We start from the raw sequence: 18939 nt of genomic DNA, 5'->3' as shown, positions 1-18939 counted from the left end.
TTCCTTCTGTTCTCATTTTGCACAAATACAGTTGTTGAACTTTATTTTCCTCAATGTTTCAGTCTGGCCTCTTAAATCTTGGTTGCTGTGTTGCACAACAGATTGTGTTTATTAGCACATAGGTTTTCTAATGTTCCTAATCACACTTGTGCACTTGTGACTAATTTTGTTTATTCAGAATCAAAATCAAAACTTGGGTGTTGCTGCTGACATCTGCTTTTAGTGTTTGAAAATGCTGAGAAAGGACAATTAATGTTTGACAAATGTATACAGTAGAATTATAGGCCAATTTTTATTGACTTTAAAATTTTTTAGCTTGACCACATTATGGGCCCAAGTTTCGGCCTCAGTTAGAAACATAGAAACATAGAAAATAGGTGCAGGAGTAGGCCATTCGGCCCTTCTAGCCTGCACCGCCATTCAATGAGTTCATGGCTAAACATGCAACTTCAGTACCCCATTCCTGCTTTCTCACCATACCCCTTGATTCCCCTAGTTGTAAGGACTTCATCTAACTCCTTTTTGAATATATTTAGTGAATTGGACTCAACAACTTTCTGTGGTAGAGAATTCCACAGGTTCACCACTCTCTGGGTGAAGAAATTCCTCCTCATCTCGGTCCTAAATGGCTTCCCCCTTATCCTTAGACTGTGTCCCCTGGTTCTAGACTTCCCCAACATTGGGAACATTCTTCCTGCATCTAACCTGTCTAACCCCGTCAGAATTTTAAACGTTTCTATGAGGTCCCCTCTCATTCTTCTGAACTCCAGTGAATACAAGCCCAGTTGATCCAGTCTTTCTTGATAGGTCAGTCCCGCCATCCCGGGAATCAGTCTGGTGAACCTTCGCTGCACTCCCTCAATAGCAAGAATGTCCTTCCTCAGGTTAGGAGACCAAAACTGTACACAATACTCCAGGTGTGGCCTCACCAAGGCCCTGTACAATTGTAGCAACACCTCCATGCCCTTGTACTCAAATCCCCTCGCTATGAAGGCCAACATGCCATTTGCTTTCTTAACCGCCTGCTGTACCTGCATGCCAACCTTCAATGACTGATGTACCATGACACCCAGGTCTCTTTGCACCTGCCCTTTTCCTAATCTGTCACCATTCAGATAATAGTCTGTCTCTCTGTTTTTACCACCAAAGTGGATAACCTCACATTTATCCACATTATACTTCATCTGCCATGCATTTGCCCACTCACCTAACCTATCCAAGTCGCTCTGCAGCCTCATAGAATCCTCCTTGCAGCTCACACTGCCACCCAACTTAGTGTCATCCGCAAATTTGGAGATACTACATTTAATCCCCTCGTCTAAATCATTAATGTACAGTGTAAACAGCTGGGGCCCCAGCACAGAACCTTGCGGTACCCCACTAGTCACTGCCTGCCATTCTGAAAAGTCCCCATTTACTCCTACTCTGCTTCCTGTCTGACAACCAGTTCTCAATCCATGTCAGCACACTACCCCCAATCCCATGTGCTTTAACTTTGCACATTAATCTCTTGTGTGGGACCTTGTCGAAAGCCTTCTGAAAGTCCAATTATACCACATCAACTGGTTCTCCCTTGTCCACTCTACTGGAAACATCCTGATTTTTTGGAGCAACTGGTGTAGAACGGAGTATCTTAGAAATTCAAATTCTTGACATTTAGTTTGCTCCAGTTCTAGTCAGTTAGAACAGTTTCACTTTGGAACAGAATTTTTTTTTCAAAAGGGGGCGTGTCCGGCCACTTACGCCTGTTTTCAAAGTTTCGACAGTGAAAACTTACTCCAAACTAACTTAGAATGGAGTAAGTGAAGATTTTTGTACTCTCGAAAAAACCTTGTCTACACTTTAGAAAATCAGGCGTAGGTTACAAATCAGGCGTAGGGAATGGTGGGGGGGGGGGGTTTAAAGGGAAGTTTACAAACATTACACACTGTAGTTTTACAAATAAAGAGCCATCATCAATAATAAATGATAAAAACATCAATAAATCAACCAATAAATCAATCAAAAAAAATTAATAAATATATTTTTTTAAATCAATAAATAAAACATTTTCTACTTACCGACTGCAGCACCAGGAGACCTCCAACAGCGTGCTGGGATGCCCCCCCGCAGTGTGTCTCTGTCTGTCAGTCTGTGTGTGTCTCTCACTCTCTGTCAGTGTCTGTGTTTCTGACAGCGAGGGCAGGGGGAGGGGGGGAAGGGGGGGCGGGAAGGAGGAGGAGGAGGAGGAGGATGAGGAGGAGGGGGGGAGGGGTAGGAGGAGGAGGGAGGGGGAGGGGGGGGAAGGAGGGAAGGAGAAGGGGGAGGGAGGCTGAACTGGCCGGGCCCAAGACTTTGGGCAGAGCCCGTCCCCAGCACCAGATTTATAGGTGGGTCGGGAGCGCGGGTCGGGTCGGCTCCGGTCCGGGGGGGGTGGCGGCGGCGGCGGTCGGGAGCATGGGTCGGGGGGTGGGGGGGTGGGGGGGTGGGGGGGGGGGGAAGGAGGGAGGTCGGGTTGGTTTGGGTAGGGAAGGAGCGGGGGGTGGGGGGCCGAGGGAGGTCGGGTCGGTTCGTGTCGGGTACGGGGGGGAAGGTCAGGTTGGGTTGGGTCCGGTCCAGGTTGTGGTGGGGGGGGGGGTGGGGTGGTGAGAGGGAGGTCAGATGGGTGGGGGGGGTGTGAGAGGGAGGTCGGGTGGGTGGGCGAGCGGGAGTCGGGTCGGGAGGAAGCAGGAGCTGGGCGTGGGAGGCAGCCTTATGCACGCAGCCCCAGTGAGGCCATTCGGCCAGGGCTAGGGGATGCGTGCTTCGGGCCCCTCCCCCACCGCGCATGTGCAGAGGTCCCGACACTGTTTTCAGCACGGACCTGGCTCCGCCCCCTACAGCTCGTGCTGCGCCGCGCCCGACTCCAGAGGACCAGCAGGGAGCCGGAGAATCTAAGTTTTTCTTTTAGGCGCACTTTGTGGCGTGAAAAACGGGCGTCCAGGTCAGGACTGCGCCGTTCTAGGCACGGCCCGAAACTTGGGCCCTATATATTGAGCAGCGTGGAGGCCCCGACCTGAATATGAACACCAGCGGCAGGCCGGGGCCATAAAAGGAGCAGAGGTGCAGCGGCCCGGGAGCAGCGTGGAGGCCACTATAGGGAGCAGCGCAAGCTGGCGCAAGCGAAGAGTGACATCATCAAGGTCCAGATCGTTGTTTGGAGCGTGGGCAGGTACAACAGAAGCTCCGAGTGACTGGAGGGCTGTGATCGGGGCCAAGGAGAGGCGTGAGTTCGGGGCCAGGGGCAGCACGGGCCAGCCCACACTGCGATATGTGTGCGTACTAGGTCCATGCAGCAGAGCAGGTCTCCAATCGTCTTGGATAACACTTGCCACTGGACCAAGACCTAGCTCTGTCAAGCCCTTGTAGTGGCTGGTGTGCAACGGCCACCACACGTTTAATAAAAAAAAAAATTTTTAAATCCACGCACAGGCATTTTCCACTCTTCAGGATGTAGTTCAGGACCTGGAATATTAAGTCCTTCATTGAAACACCTGTGAACTCATCCTTTTTTGGCGTAGAAGCAAGTCATCCTCGTTTCGAGGGACTGCCTATGATGATGATGACGCGGTGTCATAAGTGAATGGGAACATTCTAGGGAGTGTACTGTTGTGCAGACGAGCAGCCAGGCCAAGCAATTTTCAACCCCCTCCACACTGTTCTCCCAAGATCCAAAGTAAATGAGCACCAGAGTGAACGTATCTATGCTTTTGAGTCATGGGTTCATCAGCTCAAAATAATAGATTGAAAATCTCTCCTGTCTGCTGGCTGTAAAGGTTCTAATACGAGTTTTCTGCAGTTTCAATCCCAGTCCTGGGCAGCACAAAACTGCCCACAATATGACAATCGGTCAGAGTGGCGATACATTTTGATGCAATATAGTTGAGTTTTAAGATACATTCTTTGGACATAGTAGAAGGAGCTTCACTCTGTATGTGATCTAGGAATGTTCAATGCCAGGACAAAGTTCTAAAAGCTGAAAAATGTTCCACATCGTGCAGACAAAATTGGCCAAAAAAATGTTGATTTTTATTTTTAATGCTGCCTTTTGTGGACAACCAAATTTTGGTTTTCATTTTCCAAAATCAGTTATATCCGATATTGTGTGATCTGTATCCTATTTAATTAAAATAATGAGTTCAACTTTCAATATATCTAATAATCAGATTACTGAATATAAATTAACTTTTTGGTACATAAAACCAGAATGATAAATTATTTGTTGATTACTTGCATTTAGAAGATTGACGAAAGGATGAATTGTTTTGTTTGAATGATTGGCATACATGTATTTTGTAAAAACACAATCATCTGAATTTTATGCAGTCAACTTTTTGAATGGGATAGAAATTGAAGCTTGCTGCGCTCATTTTGGGACGCCAATTTTGGGGACCAACGTCGCTTGAAAGACATCTGACCCAATATTGGGTCAGACCATTTTTCAGATGGCCGCTAATGCCAGTTTTAAGGCCCCTTGCCGAAATTGGATACTGATGAATAGGAGCAGGAGCTGCACCTTATGATTCTTCAGCAGGTATGTTCTTTTTAAGAATTGTTGCTGAGGAGCAAGAGTGCTCCTCCAGCTCCACAGAATCCTGATCAGTGGAGGTTGCCACTCCACCTACCTTGCTGTGGGAGCAGTCTTATACTAATTTTCATAAAATGGGCAAACACCTGTGACAGCAGACAGACTCCAGCAGATCATCCAAGTAATAATAATGAGGCCCAATTTCAGGCCCCTCAGTGTGCTATGTCTGCAGTGCCCATAAATCACCTAAAGGGATTTGAACATCAATATCTGCTTGTCCACGTTTCAAGATGAAAATCAGTTCCATTCCCCGTGAAAGTTCATGAGATCAGGACATCTAGCCCACGCATGTAGCAGTTTCGATCCACTAAAATAGCAGCTTCAGGTATGGATGAGGGAAGAAGTCGCGAAGAACAGTGTCACGATGAACAGGAGGGAGCGTCTGAGAAGGTTCCTTCTGTGAATTAAGGGTGGGAGGGAGCAAATTGAATGATTGTGTCACTTTGAATGGGAAGGAAGCAGTAGAAGAGAAGCAGAAGTGTCTGCATGAATGGGGTAAATAGGGGGAGAAGAGTGTCTCTAAAATAGGGGCATCATTTGGGAGGCGGGGTGGGGTGGGGGGGCGGCAGTGGTGTGAGTGGAGTAGAGACAGAATCCAAGGTGAGCTGGGGGAAGAGGGAGAAGAGTGCCTTTAAAATAGGGGCAGAGGGGCCTAAACAACTTAAGCCATTTTACCAATATATAAAAAGGAAAAGACTTACCGATATATAAAAAGGAAAAGAGTGACTAAAGTAAATGTTGGTCCTTTAGAAGATGAGAAGGGGGATTTAGTAATGGGAAATGTGGAAATGGCTGAGACCTTAAACAATTATTTTGCTTCGGTCTTCACAGTGGAAGACACAAAAACCATGCCAAAAATTGCTGGTCACGGGAATGTGGGAAGGGAGGATCTTGAGTCAATCACTATCACTAGGGAGGTAGTGCTGGACAGGCTAATGGGACTCAAGGTAGACAAGTCCCCTGGTCCTGATGAAATGCATCCCAGGGTATTAAAAGAGATGGCAGAAGTTATAGCAGATGCATTTGTTATAATCTACCAAAATTCTCTGGACTCTGGGGAGGTACCAGTGGATTGGAAAGCAGCTAATGTAACGCCTTTGTTTAAAAAAGGGGGCAGACAAAAGGCAGGTAACTATAGGCCGGTTAGTTTAACATCTGTCGTGGGGAAAATGCTTGAAGCTATCATTAAGGAAGAAATAGCGGGACATCTAGATAGGAATAGTGCAATCAAGCAGATGCAACATGGATTCATGAAGGGGAAATCATGTTTAACTAATTTACTGGAATTCTTTGAAGATATAACGAGCATGGTGGATAGAGGTGTACCGATGGATGTGGTGTATTTAGATTTCCAAAAGGCATTCGATAAGGTGCCACACAAAAGGTTACTGCAGAAGATAAAGGTACGCGGAGTCAGCGGAAATGTATTAGCATGGATAGAGAATTGGCTGGCTAACAGAAAGCAGAGAGTTGGGATAAATGGGTCCTTTTCAGGTTGGAAATCGGTGGTTAGTGGTGTGCCACAGGGATCGGTACTGGGACCACAACTGTTTACAATATACATAGATGACCTGGAGGAGGGGACAGAGTGTAGTGTAACAAATTTTGCAGATGACATAAAGATTAGTGCCACAATTTTGCCACAATATTCTGCAGTGTTGGGTGTTGCTATAACCTTTAATTATGGTAATTCTGTGCCCGCTGCACTTTCTACATATTTTTAAAAGACTTTGTTAGGGCTGTTAGAGTTATCATATTTTTGATATTGTTGAGGCATATTCATGCTTGCTTTACTTTATCTGTGATTATTAATATTTCATGTTTATTTTTGCATTGTATTATGGTACAATATGCATTTCTCAGAAACTCACACAACTGAAACTTTAAGGAATGAACGGAGACTAAACAACTTGCATTTTTTCTTTTACAGTTGTTTGTTGGCCTTGGTTTTCCGTATGAAGGACCAGCTCCTCTAGAAGCCATTGCGAACGGATGTGCTTTCTTGAATCCACGGTTCAGTCCACCTAAAAGCAGTAAAAACACTGAGTTTTTCAAAGGCAAGCCAACTCTGAGAGAGGTGAGCTTTTCGTGAGATTGGAAAAAGTTATAGTTTTGAAATGTTTGGTTTAGTCCATGCTGTTATATGCCTGTTCAAAGGAACACCTTATTGTCTAAATTCTGACTTAAACAATGTAACTATTATCTTTATTAAAACAATTGTAGCTTCAAAAATTCACCTGGCCACTGCATTGCTATTAATGTTTTTTGCAGCTGGTTGAATGACACAGTGGCCCAAAAATTGCAATCAAAATAATAGCGAGGCTAATGGCCTTTGCCGTTATTTAAGTGCAAATGCCACAGCTACTTCAGGCGAAGGCAAATGAGCGATTTAAATGCAAAAATTGAGAAGTTGCTGTTGGAGATGTGCCGCTCCACCATTAGCTTCATTCAAATGCATTTAGCACCATGACATTACTATTCTTGCACTGTAGATACGAAGTAAACTCTCCATGGAAAGTTAAATCAAGTCATTTCAAGCCTAAATACCATTCTAACAACGTGATAAATGTTAATTACTGCCAATCAACCTCTCCAGCATTGAAAATTAATTACTACAAGTGTGGAGTCTCATTCCTTGGGTTTTAATTGTTGTTGGAGATTTTTTTTTTAAAACTTTTTCTTTGTCTCTTTTTCTCTCTCTTTTTCTCTCTTTTTCTCTCTCTCTTAATCCAATCTTTAATTCCCACTTTATTTATCTTTCTGCACCTGATTTGACATTGAATTCACCATTCTAAATTACACTTCCTTGTTTCGACCTTGCACTGTTAATTTGAGAATGCTTCAATCTGATTGGTTAAGGAGATACACATTTGCTTGCCCTGTTCCTATCATCTACATTAAACGGGCAAGGACAAGTCTAGTTAACGCCGGGTGCCACTTGTGAACTGATTATAGGAATTCTTGGGCCACTGTTCCCTTCTGACAGAATTGCTATTTGCTTTTTTTAAAAAAACATAAAAAGTAAACAGCCGTCCCAAATATGTTTTATGGACTGAAGGACGTACGTCACCTTTTCTAAAGTTTGATTGGTTTAGGTAGCATGCTCCTTTTAAGTATTCAGCTTCTTGTATTAAGACACTCCTTAAAACTTATTGCTTTGACCAATCATTTGGTCAGCTGCCCTAATATCTCCCCCTGTGCTATTTGGAAAATCAGGAAAATCATGCTTGACAAGTCTTCAAGAATTTTGAGGATGTAACTAGTAGAGTGGACAAGGGAGAACCAGTGAATGTGGTGTAATTGGACTTTCAAAAGGCTTTTGACAAGGTCCCACACAAGAGATTAGTGTGCAAAATTAAAGCATATGGTGTTGGGGGTAATGTATTGACGTGGATAGAGAACTGGTTGGCAGACAGGAAGCAAAGAGTAGGAATAAACGGGACCTTTTCAGAATGGCAGGCAGTGACTAGTGGGGTACTGCAAGTTCAGTGCTGGGACTCCAGCTATTTACAATATACATCAATGATTTAGACAAAGGAATTGATTGTAATATCTCCAAGTTTCCAGATGGCACTAAGCTGGGTGGCAGTGTGAGCTTGGAGGAGGATGCAAAGAGGCTGCAGAGTGACTTGGACAGGTTAGGTGAGTGGGCAAATGCATGGCAGATGCAGTATAATGTAGATAAATGTGAGGTTATCCACTTTGGTGGCAAAAACAGGAAGGCAGAATATTAACTGAATGGTGACAGATTAGGAAAAGGGGAGGTGCAACGAGATCTGGGTGTCATGGTACAACATCAGTCAGTGAAAGTTGGCAAGAAAGTTGGTCTCCTAATCTGAGGAAGGACATTCTTGCTATTGAGGGATGTTGCGAAGGTTCACCAGACTGATTCCCGGCATGGCAGGACTGGCATTTGAAGAAAGACTGGATCGACTAGGCTTGTACTCACTGGAATTTAGAAGAATGAGAGGGGATCTCATAGAAACATAAAATTCTGACGGGATTGGACAGGTTAGATGCAAGAAGAATGTTCCCAATGTTGGGGAAGTCCAGAATCAGGGGTCACAGTCCAAGGATAAGGGGTAAGCCATTTAGGACCGAGATGAGGAGAAACTTCTTCATTCAGAGTGTTGTGAACCTGTGAAATTCTCTACCACAGAAAGTTGTTGAGGCCAGTTCGTTAGATATATTCAAAAGGGAGTTAGATGTGGCCCTTACGGCTAAAGGGATCAAGGGGTATGGAGAGAATGCAGGAATGGGGTACTGAAGTAGCATGATCAGCCATGATCATATTGAATGGTGGTGTAGGCTCGAAGGGCCGAATGGCCTATTCCTGCACCTATTTTCTATGTTTCAATGTGGCTCGGTGTCAAATTTTGTTTTTAAAAAGCTGCTCTGAAGCACCTTGGGACATTAAAGGCATTCACAAAATGCACAATGTTTTGTTCTATTTATCAGAATTTCAACCATTGCCTTAACAGCTAGTCAAACTTTTTCTTGCAGTTGACTTCACAACACCCGTATGCTGAGGTATATATTGGAAAACCTCATGTCTGGACTGTTAACATTGATGACCCTGTAGAGGTGGAACATGCGGTGAAGGCTATTCTTAATCAGAAGGTAAAATTAACTTTGAAAAATAAGTCGAAATAAATATTGTTGCTTTCTGTTTATTTGAACATGTTAAAACAGGACTCTGGGCTCAATTTTCCCCAATGCCGTTTTTTTGAGGCCTAACTACGGCAAAAAAAACCATGAAGTTTCCCGGTTCTAATTTTTGAAATTGGCACTGCACAGTTTGTTCTTTAGCTTTTTTTTGGGGGGGTTGGGGGTGGCAGCAGTTAGGGGAGTGGAGCCTGAGGTTTGCGCCTCAAAAAGGAGGCCCCTCTTCTGTGCATGTATGAAAAAAAAATGATGTTTTTTTTACATGACTGGTATGGGCACGCATTTCCAGTACACCTCCCGGTCTGCATTCAACCATTTTTAAAGAGCTAGTTGTGTGTAACATAGAAACATAGAAAATAGGTGCAGGAGTAGGCCATTCAGCCCTTTTAGCCTGCACCGCCATTCAATGAGTTCAAAGCTGAACATGCAACTTCAGTACCCCCTTCCTGCTTTCTCGCCATACCCCTTGATCCCCCTAGTAGTAAGGACTTCATCAAACTCCCTTTTGAATATATTTAGTGAATTGGCCTCAACTACTTTCTGTGGTAGAGAATTCCACAGGTTCATCACTCTCTGGGTGAAGAAGTTTCTCCCCATCTCGGTCCTAAATGGCTTACCCCTTATCCTTAGACTGTGACCCCTGGTTCTGGACTTCCCCAACATTGGGAACATTCTTCCTGCATCCAACCTGTCCAAACCCGTCAGAATTTTAAACGTTTCTATGAGATCCCCTCTCATCCTTCTGAACTCCAGTGAATGCAAGCCCAGTTGATCCAGTCTTTCTTGATAGGTCAGTCCCACCATCCCGGGAATCAGTCTGGTGAATCTTCGCTGCACTCCCTCAATAGCAAGAATGTCCTTCCTCAAGTTAGGAGACCAAAACTGTACACAATACTCTAGGTGTGGCCTCACCAAGGCCCTGTACAACTGTAGTATCACCTCCCTGCCCCTGTACTCAAATCCCCTCGCTATGAAGGCCAACATGCCATTTGCTTTCTTAACCGCCTGCTGTACCTGCATGCCAACCTTCAATGACTGATGTACCATGACACCCAGGTCTCGTAAGGACTTATATATTCTGAGTGGAAAAAAATCCGAGCTGCAATATGCAATGTGGCTCAAGTACAAAGAATTTCTCACAGGACGAAGTGTCGGCCCTGGTTACTGTAATTGAGGCCAGATGGCACGAGCTGGACACCAGCAGAGATCAAATAAAAGTTTCACCAAAAGAACTGAAGAAACGCTGGAACCAACTATTACAAGATTCCTGTGCAATAGTGACCACCCCGAGGTCCGGAGGCCAGTGCGAAAAGAAATGCTAGGACCTTGATCAAAGCAGTTAGTGTAAGTAATATTTTCATTTATTCACTAGAATTGCAATTGTAAATATGACCATCTGTATGTCCCACCCAGCAGAAAGACACCCTCTCTAAAAAGTTATATTTTCATCTTTGCAGAGGCAGGTGGCCGACGACAAAAGAGAGAGAACTCTACAACATGAAGAGGCCCGGCAAATCTGCACCCACTGACACCCATGGAAGAGAGGGTCGCTGCTTTGATGGGTGCTGCCTGGAGAAAAGCAACCGCCACTGTACAAGCTTGGCCCACACTCGAGGAAAAAGGGCAAGTCCTGCAAATTCCACAGTCTGGCTTTGCTAAATGTTAAGTACTGCGCGGGCTAGCCATGCTTCGGTTCATGGGGATGTCTTCGTCAGCTACGCTTCGGTTGATGCAATGTGCTATCATTCACTGTGGTCCTTCAAATGAGCCTGCTGCCTGCGCTGTGTGAGCCTACTCATACCACCCTGCCCCCTCCTCTGCAGTTCTGTTATATTTTGCACAACTTGAGGCCAACCCTGACTAGGCTGAAGCCGCTGCAGAAGATTCAGACGCGGACAAGCCCGAAGAGGAGAACATCTTCCAATCCGACCTTCCAGGTGAGGAGGAGCGGGACCATGAAGCCACCACTTTTGTATTCATTCTGGAGGAGGTGCTGGTGCCACTCATTGAGGTGCCAGCCCCTTTCCTGAGTGGTGCGAGTGTTGAGACATTTCATGGTTTCACACCGAGGCTGCGGGTCCCAGTGGGGTACAGTGAGCCACAATCAGGGCCCCACCGTCCGACGCTGCAGATCCCAGTGGGGTGCAGCGGGCCACAGCTGGGGTGAGGAGGGGAAGGAAAGCTCGATAGCGCTCTCCTGAGATGCAGATGTGGTTCAGATGGCAATAAGTGGGGAGAGCATTGACCTTACGTGGTCACTCCTGGACACCAAAGGTGGGGTGTGTGATGAGATATCGGGACTGTCGGGGAAAAATAACAACACTCGCGAGAAATGGGAACGCTGTCCGGGCACATTAGGGATGGAATGTCGCAGGTAGCTGATACACTGTTGGTGAACATGAGGGAACAAATGTTGCAGGTAGCTGTGATACACTGTGAACATTAGGGAGGGAATGTCATAAAAACATAGAAAATAGCTGCAGGAGTAGGCCATCCGGCCCTTCGAGCCTGCACCACCATTCAATAAGATCTGGCTGATCATTCCTTCAGTACCCCGTTATAGAAGGTCGCAGGTAGCTGATACACAGTCGGTGCACATGAGGGAGGAAATGTCGCAGGTGGCTGCTGCAATAAGTGAACACGCCCAGACCCCGTGGCCATTGACTGAATCAACTTCCAATCCCCAGACCAACCTCTGAAGAGGCCCAAGCCGGGCCTTCCACATTACCGCCTGCCCACGCACCTCGACAAGAAATGCGCATTACCCGAGATGCTCGAAAGAATAAGCTTGGTACCAACCCGAGAAACGCTGCGTAACCGCCAGCGGGAAGGGGTGGAGTCAACAAGACCAAACGCTGCGGGCGGTCTTAAAATAAGGTGGAGGAGAGATGTTTGCTGTTGTTACTGTTGAAGCTTCTCAAATTAAAAGACTTTTGTAAGTGATGTAAATTTACAAGTTTAAAAGTTTGTAAATGATCTTAACTGAACAGTTAAAGTTTGATACAAGAATATATTTATTTAAGTTAAGTACAAACAAGTGTTAACCTTTTGAATAAAATATATTTTAAATTATAACTGAATCATTTATATTATTTGTTCCGTAATGTTGTGTTGTGTTAATAATGGAACAGGTCCAGACAGTAAACATTGGGAATAGTTGCCGCTGAACCTTCAGTCAGCAAAGCATTCACGGATGTGCTGCTGGTGCAAGGCTCGACGGCCCATCCTCCTCCGTCGTTGTGCTCCGGGTTCAGGAAGTTGCATGGCTTCTTCGTCCTCCTTCTTCTGGTCATCTGCTGCATCCTCCTCCTCATCAGCCACTCTCGCCTCAGGTGGGTCTTCTACTATCAACTGCTGTTGCCTCATGATGGCTAAGTTGTGCAGCATGCAGCAGACAACAGTGAACTGACCGACAACCTCAGGGGAGTATTGCAAGTAGCCTCTGGAATGGTCCAGGCATCGGAAATGCTGCTTCAAGATGCCAATGGTCCTCTCTCTATTATGCTGTGCATTGCAATGTGCGACAAGTTGTATTCCCGCTCAGCTTCCGTCTGGGTTAAGCATAGGGGGGTGTATGAGCCAGGTGGCGAGGCCGTACCCTTTGTCCCCAAGCAGCCAGCTCTACCTTTCTGGCTGCTGATGAAACATGGCACTGATAGTGCTCTCGCATAGGATGAAAGCATCATGGGTGCTCCCAGGGTATCTCTCATCAACTGCCATGATGCGATGCATGTCATCACGAGCTGCACTTTCACGGAGTGGAAGTCTTTTCTCTTCCTCTACACCTCGGAATCCTCCAAAGGTGCTCGCAATGCAATGTGGGTACAATCAATGCAGCCCTGTACCTTGGGGAAGCCAGCAATCCTGGAGAAGCCCACAGCCCTGTCACGCATTGCCTGGGCGGTCATGGGGAACTTTATGTAGTCATTCCTCCGGGCATATAGTGCAGCAGTCACCTGCTGAATGCATATGTGTTGCATGTTGAAAAATGGCACACACATCCCCAGTTGTGGCCTGGAATGATCCAGATGCATAAAATGAAAGTGAAGCTGTAACCTTTACTTCAACTGACAAAGCAGTCCTCCTGACGCTTCTAGGGTGCAGGTCTGCTTTTATTAACTCTCAGATCTCGGTTACAACTTCTTTGCAGAAACGCAGCCTTCTCACACAGTCTACCTCACTCAGGTGCAGGTATGAACCCCTGTCTCGATATACCCGATGTGGGTAAGGCCTCCTGACACTCATCCTACGTGCGCTGAGGTTCTTCAGGTGATACTGTCTCATCAATCTTATCCTCCACAGCACTATCATGCAGATGGCTTGTACAAGGTATGGCATTGTCGAAATTGCTCCCATAATTAAATTGTAGCTTTGCAACAACCTCAAAACAGCAGGACAAAGCTCTTTCCTCTCTCCAAGGTGGACGCCTCTTTCCTCTCTCCAAGGTGGACGCCCTAGTATGGACCATACCCTGGTCTGCGCATGCGAAATAGGCTTGCTTATAACGGGAAGCTAGGCATTCAATGAAGACATTTTGGGCAACAAAGTCTAATGCAATTGTTCAATTTTAGATTTTTTTTTTCCAAAGTACCATCCCACCACCTCTCCTCTCCTCACCCGGGCTCGGTTTCCGCAACCCCCCCACCCTGGGCTTATTTTGAAGCTGCTGAGGTGGACAGTATTGAGGATGAAAACGGTGCTTTAGAAATTGATCATTTATAGCCTAAGTATTCTCATCCCTTATTTAAGTGGCTGGCAGTTCAGTTCGGCTTCCACCCCACCTTCGCTTCCCCCCTCCCCTCCCCCAGGCTTCTTTTGCAGCCGAGTCCCTATGTCTGGGCAAGGGAGCGATTCTGCCAGCCGACCCTCAAGCCCGTGAGGAGATGTTCGCTGGTGGGGTGGTACTTGGAAAAAAAATTCAACAATTGCATTAGACTTCTAATTTCTCTCTTTTGACTTTGAAAAAATTAACATTCATGATGCATATTCTCTGCCGCCTTCACTCCTTCCAAAACTTCGGCTAAAAACAATGGTGTCTTTCTGCGCCGATTTTGTAATGTGCGCTGATTTTTCTTAAGTGCCCAGAAGGTTTTTTGGGGTTGGTCACATACGCTGTCCTAGGAAAAATGTAAGTTGGTCAAAGTTGCTTAAATCTCAAAAACTGGCACAGACATCAGGTTGCGCCCCCTATGACACACACAAAATCGTAGCCTGAAAAAAATCGTACCTAAGTGATTTATGCTGGCGCAGAAACTTTGGGGAAACTCGGAGATTTTTTCTTTACACCCAAAAAAAACGATGCATGCCAAAAAAGCGGCACAGATAATTAGGAAAATTTAGCCCTAGAAATCAGTTTTTAAAATATTAAATTGAAACTGAGTATCTGCAAATGTTGGTCTATGCAGATACAACAGAATATTTGGTGAAGGACAGTACAAAATGAAGATGGAAAACTAATCACCTTTATATACTTTGTAAATTATCTGTCAGTACAGATACTTGTCTCTGTCTAATTTCCAGCAATTTCTGTTTTTATTTCAGATTTCAGCATCGGCAGTATTTTGCTTTTGTACTTTTCTTTGTGGTCAGTAGAACTACGCAAACAAAATGTACACTTACATTTTTAAAAATGTAATGGTATATTTAAGCAAAAGTTATTGGCCTATTTTGATAGCTTTCTGTAATTACAGAACATGTTTCATGAAAAATGTTTATGGTACGTCAATTACCATTATTTTTAATGCTTCAAGCATCAAAACATTTTACTACATTGATTTTGTACGCATCGGATATTAATAGATGTATAATCTTCGACAGTTGTTTCCACTCCTGATAGTTATCACTTACCTCTTCTGGATATGTACTAAGTGAAGGTTAGGCACAACTGAATTAAGCTTTGATGTGATACTTCCATGGTGCTGCCACTTAACCATCGAGGATGATGGGTGGAGTAGGAGAACTTATTGAGAGGGAGGAAAACAAATTAATGCTGTTACTTTTAAATGCCTGCCAGCATTAAAGCAAATCTGCAATCACAATGTATTGGACTATCCACTTCCTTAGTAACATTATCCTTTTCTGAACCTGTAGCCTCAATCCATCAGTTTTCATAGCACTTGTCATTGGATCTCTCATTTCATCTAAAGATATCTTTTTTAACCTAGTTTCTCTCAGATATTATTCAACTACGAAGAGCTCAGATTTTTTGAGTCCAGTTTATGTAAAATAATGATGACTGCTCTTGCATCTGTCACATGTAGACTGCTAATCTGTTTAAAATTGAAATTCTGCAGTTAATGAGTATAGGAATATCTCTTGTGTCATGAATTCTGCAGTTGATTCCAGTCCATATTTGTACATAAGTAATTTATTGTAATGAGCCGCTCAGTGGGCAAAGTTAGGAATCACTGAGATTTCAAAGGAAAGGCTTAAGATCAGTTCAGTTGGTCATGTAGTGATATTTGGGGTTCTGAAAATGCCTCCTATAGGCACAGTACCATTAGAATGTTATTATTACACACCATTTTTAATATAGATAATAGATTATATAAAAATGCATTTGTTGAAGAGATGTATGCAAAGTCTGGGTGTATATTAAATTGGTTGTAAATTGTGACTTTGGGTTCACTTTTATATATTATCTATTTCGGTTGAATTGGTTGGAAGGGGTTTTAGCTTCTTGTATACAGTAGATGTATGTTCTGGATTTGACTCAAATTCTAGGATTAGTTAACAGCTTGTACATAGAAATGGATAATTCAATGATCTAGTTGTGTCCCCTTGGCTCAGCTGGCAGCACTCTTGCCTCTGATTCGGAAAGGATCTGAGTTAATGCCCTCTTCAAGGAACATGTGATCTAAGCTGACATTTGTGCAGGACTGAGGGAATGCTGTATTTTCAGAAGTGGCATCTTTCAGATCAGACCTGTTAAGGTGGACACAAGATCCCATGAAATTGAGAAGAACAGGAGTTCCCCCAATGTCCGAGCCAACATCCCTCCCTCGGCCAGCATCGACAAAAACTGATTAACTGGTCATTCATCTCATTTGCTATTTGTGGAATCTTGCTATGTGCAAACTGGCTGCTGCATTTGCCTATGTAATGAGTGATTACGCTTCAAAAGTAATTCACTGGATGTGAAGCATGTCCTGAGGATGTAGTAAAAGAAAAAAGACTAGTATTTATATAGCGCCTTTCACGATCACCGGACGTCCCAAAGCGCTTTACAGCCAAAGAAGTGCTTTTTAACGTGTAATGTATAAAATGCGGCAGCCAATTTTCGCAAAGCAAGCCCCCACAAACAGCAATGTGATCATGACCAGATATTCTGTTTTAGTGATGTTGATTGAAGGATAAATATTGGCCAGGACAGAACTTCCCTACTCTTCTTCGAAATAGTGCTACAAGATCTTTTACATCCATTTGAGAGAGCAGACGGGGCCTCGGTTTAACGTCTCATCTGAAAGACAGCATCTCTGACAGTGCAGCACTCCCTCAGCACTGCACTGGAGTGTCAAACTAGATTTTTGTACTCCAGTCCCTGGAGTAAGACTCATACCCACTGAGCCATAGCTGTAATGACGCATTATATAATGCAAATTTGTGTTTGGTGAATAACTCAAATTACTTCATGGTTAACTGTGACAAGGGCCATGCTGCCAAAATTATGAAATGCAGATTGAAAGCAAGAAATAGTTTGATTGTACTTTTATTTCCTTGTTTTTGTATATGAACCTATGCAGGTATTTCAGAGGACAGAAAAAAATCAGCCAGGGTTCCCCTGTGTGATTATGCTCCAGTGACCCCCTGATATGACATGCCTGTGAGTGAACATTGGCTGAGGATAGGATACGGTTCAGTTGTAATTATCTGAACAGTTAAATAACCCAACTAGGCTTTCAATTGGTGAGGTACAGGAGGACATCTGTAGTACTCCAGCTGGAATTGAGAGGATCAGGCAAGAAGGGAAAACTGGCAAATAAAAAGGGACTGGAAGCTGCAGTGAATTTGCATGCAGTCCTTTTGCTTCTGGTATCTGGATTCAAATCCAACCCAGATTGATGAGATGAAAGCCTTCTCTTCTGCTGAAAGGATCTTAACTGAAATTGGTGAGGCTGCACCTGGAGTACTGCGTGCAGTTTTGGTCACCTTACTTAAGGAAGGATATACTAGCTTTGGGGGGGTACAGAGACGATTCACTAGGCTGATTCCGGAGATGAGGGGGTTACCTTATGATGATAGATTGAGTAGACTGGGTCTTTACTCATTGGAGTTCAGAAGGATGAGGTGTGATCTTATAGAAACATTTAAAATAATGAAAGGAATAGACAAGATAGAGATGGAGAGGTTGTTTCCACTGGTCGGGGAGACTAGAACTAGAGGGCACAGCCTCAAAATACGGGGGAGCCAATTTAAAAACGAGTTGAGAAGGAATTTCTTCTCCCAGAGGGTTGTGAATCTGTGGAATTCTCTGCCTAGGGAAACAGTTGAGGCTAGCTCATTGAATGTATTCAAGTCACAGATAGATAGAGACTTTTAACCAATAAGGGAATTAAGGGTTATGGGGAGCGGGCGGGTAAGTGGAACTGAGTCCACGGCCAGATCAGCCATGATCTTGTTGAATGACAGAGCAGGCTCGAGGGGCTAGATGGCCTACTCCGGTTCCAAATTCTTATGTTCTTATGAAATGAGTTTGAGTCATGTTGTTCCGTTCCAGCACAAAATTGTCCACATTTTGGCAAATAGGCAATTTCACTGACTCTTCTAAAATAGCCTAGGGAAACACAGCATAGGAAATAAAATTCATCATGGTTATAGTAAGAATATTCTTCTGAGAATACCGTTGAAGCTAAAAAGGAGGGTGTTTATTCTCCATCTGCCTGTGGGTTGCTTGACCTGATTGTGCTTGATACTGCCAGTACTTAACACAGCCATATTTTTCCCTTTTAATAGATTGAGCCATATTTGCCCTATGAATTCAACTGTGAAGGAATGTTGCAGAGAGTCAGTGCTTTTATTGAAAGTCAGGTAATTTTTCTCATCTTCCAATACAAGTGCAATGTAGAAATATTGACTTCAATATTTCTTCAATCCTCCTGGAAAATTACTGTCCAATCACGAGTCATTGTTTCTATGTTTTGGGTATAAAATTACTGGTTGAAGTTTTTTTTTGTTGTAACTAATTGAACGGTATTTGAGATAATTTCGGTATTTAAATACTCTTCAGAAGAACTGATTGTTTTTTTAATGGAGTTCAGATATGATGAACACTTATTTCATTTGCATGTCATGTAAATTTGTGAAATATTGAAAATTACTTTTTCAAACCTTAAAATTTAAATCTAAACTATTTTAGTCGGTTTTGCTTATAATTAGTTCCTACTTAGTAAAAAATAAAATCTACTGGATCTTAGTTCAGTCTATATCTGGACTGACGGCTTCCTGATCATGCTCTGCTCCTACTTCTGCTTCAGCTTCTGTTTCTTCCTGATGCGCAACATCTGAAACATAACAGAGCAGATGTTTAGTTAACAGCAGGGGAGGGGCAGAGGGGGCAGGGTGACATGAGTACGCGGGTCACGCAGCGCAGGCTCTTTTCAAAGACCACGATGCCAACCCAGACTGTTCAATTTGCAGGGCTTTCCCTCTCTCGGTAACCTGGGCCCAGC

The 18939-nt window shown here is 44.1% G+C and overlaps 1 protein-coding gene and 1 long non-coding RNA gene across 5 annotated transcripts in view; both read left to right on the top strand.

Annotated features, from left to right (window-relative positions):
* mgat5 (alpha-1,6-mannosylglycoprotein 6-beta-N-acetylglucosaminyltransferase) overlaps positions 1 to 18939 on the top strand; it is a 214650-nt gene that overhangs the window by 180978 nt on the left and 14733 nt on the right. For 3 of the 4 annotated variants that reach the window (XM_070875427.1, XM_070875426.1, XM_070875428.1), the window contains 3 exons: positions 6537 to 6683; positions 9110 to 9226; positions 18224 to 18298. In XM_070875427.1, coding sequence (XP_070731528.1) covers positions 6537 to 6683; positions 9110 to 9226; positions 18224 to 18298 — 339 coding nt within the window. Of the gene's footprint in view, positions 1 to 6536; positions 6684 to 9109; positions 9227 to 13421; positions 13666 to 18223; positions 18299 to 18939 lie in introns of those variants that run through there. The other variant, XM_070875429.1, reaches the window with a different exon arrangement.
* Positions 10001 to 12512, top strand: LOC139257346 (uncharacterized). Its single transcript, XR_011592279.1, has 3 exons — positions 10001 to 10615; positions 10729 to 11208; positions 12403 to 12512. It is a non-coding gene; the product is annotated as an uncharacterized lncRNA (long non-coding RNA).

Source organism: Pristiophorus japonicus, chromosome 3, assembly GCF_044704955.1.
Source record: "Pristiophorus japonicus isolate sPriJap1 chromosome 3, sPriJap1.hap1, whole genome shotgun sequence".
Taxonomy (NCBI): Eukaryota; Metazoa; Chordata; class Chondrichthyes; family Pristiophoridae; genus Pristiophorus; species Pristiophorus japonicus.
Note: the sequence above shows the minus strand (reverse complement) of the source record. Positions and strands in the feature narration are given on the sequence as shown.